Raw genomic sequence first — 9,431 nt, 5'->3', positions numbered from 1 at the left:
TTTTGTTCCTAGTGATACCTTGGTTTCAATGCTGATCAGATTAGGAAGGACCATATCCCACACATTAGCATGCAGCCAAACTCGTCCTGGGTGGGAGAAACTGGTGGACAGGGGACTGCTACTGTTTCTTAGCTATGGCAGAAAGACTCTATTTCACAGCAGCCTCTTGCAAAACTGGCTGCAAGTCGGGGATTTAGGCTACTAATCTGCATTATCCCAGACCTCTAGTTATGCATATGTGAATGTAAGAGGAAACATGGGCAAAAAGTGGCGCTTTTTTTTTAACTGCTAAATGTTCATGGGTTTTGTGCTACACATGAAATTTTCCAAGCTACCTCAATATTTGGTATGTATAGCAGATATAGTATTTGCAGATGAGGACCTATCCTAGAGCTGGAAACATAACTGGAAAATACTCATATGTTGTACCCGCAAGCTTCCTCCTCAGCCTAGCCTGCCATGAGAACGGTGGAAGCAGGTGCCCTCCTTCATCTTCTCCCGTGGAGCTAAAACAAACCGTACGCAGAGGTTTTGTACCTTCGAGTATGTCGCACTGACACTCTGCCCTCCCCTCCCTCCCCCAATTTCTTCTTCCCTTTTCTGAACGGAGAGAGTGAAAGCGTCGCTGGTTTTGTGAATAAACAAAAGGAACGCTGCTCAGAAAAATCAACATGAGATAACACAGCTCTGCGTTACTTCAGTCCATTACACATCCCTACATCACACTGATACAAAAGAGGTATGTTGGAGAGATGTATTACCCAACACCATGAGAAATTTAAGTTTTGAGAGAACTGTTTGATCTACAATTCCTCTATTTTTCACTTAATTTGACTTAGTCTTTTTTCTTTTAGCATGATCCATTATGTCAGCTGAGTTCTAGACTTCTAGTTTTCCTTTCAATTAGGAATAAAAATCATACATATTTGAAATCCCTTTGTTCCTGCAGAATAAAATTCTACAGGCAAAGTCAGTAAAGAGGCTTTGTTTGAAATATTTCACGCAAACAATTTAAACAATATAAATTACTGCAAATAAAAGATCCAGAAAATGTTTCCTTCAGCAGCAAAGAAACACCATATGAATTGTACACCATTTCTTCAACAAAAGGAAAAAATGTGCACACAAAATAAGAGTAATCTTTGGTACCAAAAATAAGGGCACCTTTTTGTTAAGTGGGTCTTCAGATCTGAATAAAACCGAAAAACCTCTCTTTAAAAAAGACTCAAAATGACCAGTCTCGGAGTGGTTCCATGTAGTGGGTACTGACAGCTGTAGCTAGAAGAACAATCTGGGAGTTGAGAGTTGTGCGACAGCAGGTTACAACACAATAACGATTGATAACGTATTTGACGTTTCCCTCCACCCTCCCCCTCCCTCACAAGTTTTTTTTTTCTCCTAAGACAATCCCTTAAGATACATACTTTTAATTATTTATAACATCTTCAAAATCCATGAAGGGTTCCGGTACCCAGGAGCAACAAAACCCAACCAACAGCAATAAGAAAAACAGCAACAAAAGCTGAGGTTATAATACAAGATCAGAAACAGTCCCCTGACTGAAGGCATCTGCTCGATCTATGTGATCTGACGGACCTTGCTCTCTCCGCGCAATCCCATCGCGATCTCCTCTGCCGAAGCCTGGCGTTATTTCCTCGAGAACCTGCCCCGTGCACCGGGGATTTCTTCGATACGCTCTCCGCCACAGCGGCAAGTCAGCAATAAGCAGGTTACTTGTCTGTTCTTTAATTCATGGTGAACATATCACTGGATCCTGTAAACACTACTGAGCATACATTCAAGCTTTGTTCTTAGTGAAAGTGGCACTTACTTGAACCCTTGTAGTCAAGATAGCTTAGTTTTATAGCACTTTACAGGTATAGTAGCTGGTTATGTACTTCTGATAAAACTCCGTTTCCCAATGGCTTAGCGGGTATTGGAATATATCCTCACTGGGATCCCATTGCCATTCCACAACATCCTCATGATGAAGTGCATATTCTGGACTTCTTATTGTACTTTACATGTACTTTATTGCTGTACACATTTCCCTGTTGTTAGTTTAAGTGCTCCTCTGTTATGTAGTACGTACAAAGTTTTAAACTCTAGTGGCATCCTATGAGGGCTGGCATTAGAAAAGTACCGATACTTTAGATCGTCGTAATAATGATATTTGACTGGTTTTCCATGTAAATCTTTTGGGAATGGCCAAAATCCATACAGGTGGATTTCATCACAAAATCTGGTGGCAAGTGTATACATGAGGAGACCGGTGCTGGGTCGCTTGATGTGGACCTTGTTTGTCAGCCAATAGCTGCAAAGAAACCAAGAAAAGTACGTCAAAAGACATGCCAACAACTTGATGTGAATAAACCATGTGAAGTAAACTTGTTTTAGCTATTCATTTACTTACGAACTTATTTTATACATTAAAAATGTTCCCCTTTACTTCCGTTGCTATGTCCCTCAATAGTGCCAATGCTAGTGTCACCATTTAGTTAGCTAAATGAGGATGTAAGTTCAAGCTCTCACTCTACCAAGAACTCGCAAGTGCAGGAGAAGGGTAGTTCATCCCCTCAGCTGAGCAATCAGGGAACACAAACTCTTGCAAAAAACCTTGGCCTCTCACTACATCCAATTAACCTCATCAAATCAGCTGGTATTTGCTTAACATAGTAATTATTTCACAGATCACTCATCTAAATAGAAACTGAATGGAAATAATATTATAATACATAAGAATATAACTTTCATAAGTAAAAAAGCCTGAAGCCTTATTTATTTTGCTTGCGAATAGGTACTTAAACCTTTCTATATGCTAGTGGCAGTGTCTGCAAAAGCAAAACCTTAATTACTAAATTCAGAATAGTTTGGTTCTGCACCGACACAAATCCCCCCGAAGCTACTGTTTTCTTGAGCCAAGGACAACATGTCTAATCATAAGTTTAGAAACCTCAGGGAGTTTCCAAAGAGGCAAACAGTGGACATACGACATGTGGGAAGTGCACAGGGTCCTGGCACGCAACTCACATCGGCACCTTGGAAATTGCACCAACACTATTTTATGTCCCCAGCCCTTAGAAATAAGACTTCATTAAAACAGTGTCAGCACTGGTGAAGCACTCCTCCTAAATCTGATTCAATAGTTTCTTAACGCTCTGTAGAAATAAAGACGGGTGTTTAGAAACATGAACCTGGATCATCCTGCCGATGCAGTTAAAAGAGCAGCCATGTACACCGTTGCAGTGGGTCCAACGGGGAGGGGGAGAAGCGCAGGTACGGGAGATGAACAAATCCTTTACCATCCACACTTAAATCATTGTTTAATTAATTGTGTGCTCCGAATTGCTTCTACTACTGCTTGGGGGGAGAGGGAAGTTTCCAAGTGAAATAAGCCTCACTAGGCCAGGGTCTTTGCGTTAAATAGGATGACCACAGGGCTGGAGCTGTAAGTATACAACTGTGTTATTTTAAAGGCATTTAGGGATACAGCAAGATGATTCCTGGGAACATCTATTCATCAGTATGAGAAAGGATGGTAAAAATAAATCTTCAGTCAAACTAGCATTAAAGTGTCTTGAAAGCATCAGATAGTGCACAACACTAAAAATAACTATCCTGTTGAAACTGGCCTTCCCAGTTTCACACCTTGCCAAAACCACCCTGCCTAAACGCTGATGTCTTTGAATCATAGAAACATGTATGTCTGAAAGAGAAAATTTTTCCACCGTACTCAGCTTCTTTTTTTGAAAGCTGAAGGACTGCGCAAGCGGGAAGCAGTTCTAGGCTGCGAGATTGCTTCTCCAAAGCCAACAGTGGGAATGACTCAGAATTTTGTCTGGCCATAAAAAGCAGGATGGTAAAAGCATATGAATAAAGCAAACACAATAGGGAGGGGTTAAGTGCGCACAGGACAAACGTACTGCACACCATTTTTTTTCAGTGTTTACATAAACAGAAGTTGCCAGATGGGAGAAACTTCTGAGATATAATGCTAAGCAGTTTGCTTTTAGCTCAGAAAACTGACCTGGCACTTTAAAATAAGGCAAGCCAAAGGAGAAACTCTGATTTCAGATCTTTCTTTTCCCTTTTTTTTTTTTTTTTTTTTTTCCCCCACCCATTTTTGCTGGTAGAAAAGTTATCGAAAAACTAAACTGACCACTTTTGGAACTTCCTATGACACATAAAGCAGAAAAGACTGAACCTGAAACCCAGTAACTTAATTTTAGAAGAAAGATATTTGCCTCTTCAAACACTGTAAGTACATGCAGTCAGCCATCCACGTGACTGTCTCTAGCCAAACAGTAATCAGACCTGACACATCCGTTACGGCAGTGACCTCGCACAACCAGTATCATCCACGGTGAATTCAATCTTACAGGAATAGGCTGGTCACTGCTGAGAATTAAATTAATAACGAACAGGCAGATCAAAACATTTGAAAAGGAAATTACAACAACTTTTTACTGAGTATTTGCGTGCAGGAAGAAGTATTAAAGATGTCATGAAAAACACCAGTACATTTAGAGCTTTTCACAGTTTTGTACTTTAAAAGCAACTCTTCTACTGCTTGTTACACTCAGAAATCATACAGAGGAGAAATGTGGCTGCTGGGTTTCTCTTACAAATAAAGAAGATACCCAAACACTATACTGAAAGCATGGTATTGGCTGTATTTACTATTGAGATTTGGCAACTTGAGATCAGTTCTGATAGAGATAAAAAGAAGCCAAGTAATGCATTGAATGAATTGGTTAGAGGCATTTAAGGCTTCAGGCTGACACTTAAACCTTCCTGCAGCACATCTCATCAGTGCAAATCCCTGGCTCCCACCCTCTCATTGAATTGATAAAATGACCGTGTGGCGTAGTAAGTCGCTGTGATTTTGGTCCTGAAATATCTGTATAATTGTTTTAACTCAAGTAGCTACTCTAATATGAAACAAGTTCAGGCAGATTTTTAGCAATTCCTCGATGCTGTAAATGCTTTGACCAATAAACATTTCTGCACCTGTTTTCCAGTTTGTGGAGTTCTGTTGTAACACTAATTTTAAGCCTGATGATACACTTCTTTCCTATTTATCTGAAATGCATTTGTTTTCTGTAAAACTAAGATAACAAAGAGAAGCAACTTGCCACAGACCCATAAATCTGTGCAGATCTTTTGTTTCTCACAGCTAATCTGCCCCCGCCACCACCGCCGCCCCTCCTGTCCCGCGCGAGATGCCACCTCACTCCCATGCTGGATCTCCTACGGCGCGTGCTGGCCCACCCTGATACAAGGATAGGGCGGGACACGGTCCTGAAAGCCTTGCTGAAATCAAGGTGCGTGGCATCCACTGCGTGGCCCCTCATCCACACGCGGGAGAGGGGCTGCAAAATGCTCGGTTGTTTTGCCAGTAGAACATGGTCAAAATGCCCACTTTTCTCTTCATAACGCAAGTTCCTTTCAAATTCGGAATGAGCAAAGCTAAGATCGCGTCCTGTTCTTATTCACACTGACAATAAACAATAAATTCTAATTGCTTTTGTTAGAAATGAAAAGATTTTGACATTTTTGACATTAAAACTCATTTTTGACATTAAAATTTTTTTGACTCAAAACATAACATAAGCTTGACAGAGTGGACAAAAAAAGAGGATACAATTCAAAAAACAGGAAATGTAAGTTACTGCACAGCTTACACAGAGCTAATTACTTGCACAGGCTGGTGAAAACTGGCGAGGTGCCACTTCTTCAGAGTGGCACACGGAGGTTGGAAACGGTCATAAGTTGCGTGTGAACCAACAGGATAAACTGCCGATACATTTATCGTAACACATCCGTAATGTGGGAGATGTGCATGCCAACTCCTGCCACCCCAGGAGCTGTGATGGGCTTTCCACTCCATGTGAAGAAGCAGAAATTGGAAGCAACTCCTCTCTGGGAATTCCTGTCCCACACTTGCTGCACCCCCATCAGGATCAATGGAATTACATTAGAAATTAAGAGTTTCTGCTTAATTATGTCAACAAAGTCGCTCGGTCTATCTAATCTCAGGACTTTCTAAATCTACATTTGAGTACGTTTCTAGGTTTTTTTTTTTTTTTTGAAATTTTACTAATGTCTTCCAGTCCTCACAAACATTCATCTTTCTTAACCTAAGATCAGCTCTATTTGACTCAACCCTGCACGTAAGAAATCTGAAATAAAGTGAAGCCAAATGAAAAATAGGGTGTAAGCTGAATATAACAGAAAACATTCCTTCTTTGATCAGGCAATAAAACCTTCTGACAAAATGATTACCCCCAATTGCACATACAACACTTCAATAGCTGTAGCCAGTTCTCTGTTACTGGACCCTCAAACAGTTAAAACAGATGCAGAACCAGTTGCAAAGCAGGTGCACTGTACACTGCTCTTAAGGCTTGTGTAAGCAGTAAATTAGAGTAATTTGTAACGATCTTGAAAAATGAATGGAACTATGAAGGAAAGGAGCCAGAGCAGCAAGGAAGAACATCGTAAGAAAAGCAATTAAATTGAAGATATAAAGAGATCTGGTCTAATGAATGTGAGATATATCAAATTTACACACCCATTAATCAATATTAATAAATGACACTGCTTTGACACTTAATGTTTATGGTACCCCAACATTTTGGGCTGTAAAACTACGTAACCTGTTTCTGTCAAATCAAAATATTAGCTGTGGTTTTATCTTCAGTCAAAAACCAGCAACCTTCCACCTACAATTAGCAGGATACTTTTACATTTATAAAATGGAACATACTACTATCAGCACGACTTCAGAGGAAATGTTAATTGAATAGCCTGTTGCTATTCAAGAGCATGTTGCTCTTGAAAAATTAAATTCAAGTAAACACAGAAAAAAAAAATCAAAAAATTTGTTTTAAAAAAGATGACAAGATTCTATTACAGTGAGTAATATAGGGAATGATTGGTGTCAATCATCATTGTATTAAATGGATACTAGGAAATTTGAATGACAATTGTTTATCCTGGTAAGGCGGAACATATTACTTCTAACTAAATTAAAACATGATATGGGCTTTCCCAAGGCTGTACTCAAAATGATATGTGTTTTCTGCCATGATGGGCTACATTCAAAAATCAGACAATCTAGCATATATAAAATCTTTACTTATCACATCTGCATATCAGCTTCCCTAGAATTACTCAGTACAAATGAGATCTGAATCTGGCTGAGCCTTATTTCAACAGACTTTTAACTACTTCACCTGGACAGGACTGAATCCGAGAAAGCACATACGTGTTTTTAACTCTGAATTGCTCTGAACGATTACATACCAATCTGTACTCAGAGAGGCAGGCTGGTCTCCATGTGAACTCAACTCATACAAACTTGCCTTCTGCTCCTTCTACAGCCACCAAATGGAGAGAGTACTTTTTAAATGAGCTTTCTGAGAAATCTCATACAATAAACACAAAGTTAAAATATTAGCATAAACAAGTAGTAAAATATGTGGAAAAGTCTGTGGGAAAGAAGACAGAAGACCTCAAGAAACCTTCATTGGTGGGAGAAGATAGAAACTGCATATTGCCCCCATCACTCTCAGAAAGTGCAGGCAAAGAGTCTAACACAAAAGGCCACTTTTATGATCTTGGACCCAGTGTCTGCTTTAGAGAGTATACACAAAAATGGCACAGGACATTGGAGAAAGAGTCACAGAAACACTGTACATCTCACTATAAAACTATGCTGTGACTGTCAATATTGTTATATATTTACGCCTGAGTCAGAAATGCTGGACCACAAAAGATCTGACTCAGACCCCTCTGGGGCCAAAGGCTAAACTTCCACTGTCTTCAGTGAGGCAGGATCCCTATTCAATTTATCTAGTTGCCTGTAAGGTGTCAGCTAAAATAACCTCTTCAAATTCAGAAAAGATAAAGCATCCTCTGGTGCCCTGTTCTGCCTTCCTACACTTCCATGTCTTTAGTGCAATTAATCACGTGAACATTATGAACAACCCTTCATCTGACCCTCTCAACTTATGTGAATGTAGCAGCTAAAAATTTCTATTTGTCCATCTATTTGTCCCTACTGAGATATGCACTATGCAGGAGTCAGTATAGGAAAGCTAGAGTATGAAAAAATTGAATTGTGAACTGTTACTTTGAGAGAGTGACTGCCAGCCAAGAAATACTGCTGAGTATTTACATAATATCTACTCTGTAGTTTTCAATATACAATATTTTGAAACAGTATACACAACAACTATTTCATCAAAAAGAATAATGCACTCTATGAAGAGTAGAAACACTTACTAAAATTGTCACTCTCCTTTAAGCAAGCTTAATTCACTGTATAGATGTAAACTTTTTTCTCCCATTATCTCTTCCTTTTGCTCTGCTAAGTAAATTCACATTCTTGTTTATAAAACCAATTTTGAAGACTACTCGAGAGATGGGACTCTACACGGTAACGTTTCTGTTCCTTAGAACCCGTGACACCAAGAGCAAACACAGTCATGGTACAGGTACATCCATACCCTGCACTGCCACAGCTAAGCACGAGCGGGGCCCGCAGGTGGCCATTCAACGCACCCACCACTGCAGAGGACGCAAGCCGCTACGAGCACCATCTACTGGCTGTGGCAAAATAAATCAAAACATATTGAAGCTCAGTTTTAACCGTCTGAAAATAAAAGAGCCCAGCTTCCCTGCTATAGGAGACTATTCTGCTCTGCACTGTTGCTCTAGCATAATCTTCTCTTTAAAGCAGATTTAATCAATGTATGGAAGATTAGCCCAACACAAGAAGGCTCCAGGATAGAGCATAACTCTGCCTTCTGCTGCACGTGAATTAAGAAAGGTTGCCACAGTTAAGACCAGTTAAGCCACACGAACACTTTGCTCAGCCAAACACAAGATTTTGGTGTCACAATGGGAATCCTCCACAGCCACAAGCCAAATCCATCACATAATCAGTCCATGCTGCAGAGCCCTTGACCCTCCTTTCCTAGACAAGCACTTCCAGAACTGCCCACAAATTTTGTTGATTTTAAAAAAGTACTCTAGCAGGATGGAAAGAGAATGGCCCTTTCTCCGATACGTGGCAGAGCCTGACTGTGGAAAATGTGGGCATAAACCTTCTCAGAAGGGAGAGGAAGTAAGTTCAGGCTCTCCTGTTCTCTGCAAGGACCCTGCACTCTGTGCTGTGGTACAAAAGGAGATCGGGGGCCACCACCTGCCTTCTAGTTCAGGAACACCATAAAGAGAGCAGCAGCAGCTGGAGCATCTGCTTTTAACAGGCCCAGGACCTTCTCAAAGCACATCTACTAGATCAAGCTCTCTGACAAGTCAGGGAGAAGAAAACGTCACCCCACAAAGCCTGCAGAGAGCTATGTGGCACCCTGCTCGCCGCTGTCATGCGTGAGGCATTCTGGAATGGCAACAAAAGCCAAATT

The 9,431-nt window shown here is 40.4% G+C and overlaps 1 protein-coding gene across 1 annotated transcript in view; it reads right to left on the bottom strand.

Moving 5' to 3' along the window:
- Positions 1-1,411: 1,411 nt before the first annotated feature.
- The window catches only part of ST8SIA4 (ST8 alpha-N-acetyl-neuraminide alpha-2,8-sialyltransferase 4), a 54,967-nt gene continuing 46,947 nt past the window's right edge, over positions 1,412-9,431 (bottom strand). The window contains exon 5 of the mRNA XM_062600196.1: positions 1,412-2,314. Within this exon, the coding sequence (XP_062456180.1) occupies positions 2,032-2,314 (283 nt within the window). The 3' untranslated portion in view covers positions 1,412-2,031. The remainder of the gene's footprint in view (positions 2,315-9,431) is intronic.

This window comes from Rhea pennata, chromosome Z (genome assembly GCF_028389875.1).
Source record: "Rhea pennata isolate bPtePen1 chromosome Z, bPtePen1.pri, whole genome shotgun sequence".
NCBI classification, from domain to species: domain Eukaryota; kingdom Metazoa; phylum Chordata; class Aves; order Rheiformes; family Rheidae; genus Rhea; species Rhea pennata.
Note: the sequence above shows the minus strand (reverse complement) of the source record. Positions and strands in the feature narration are given on the sequence as shown.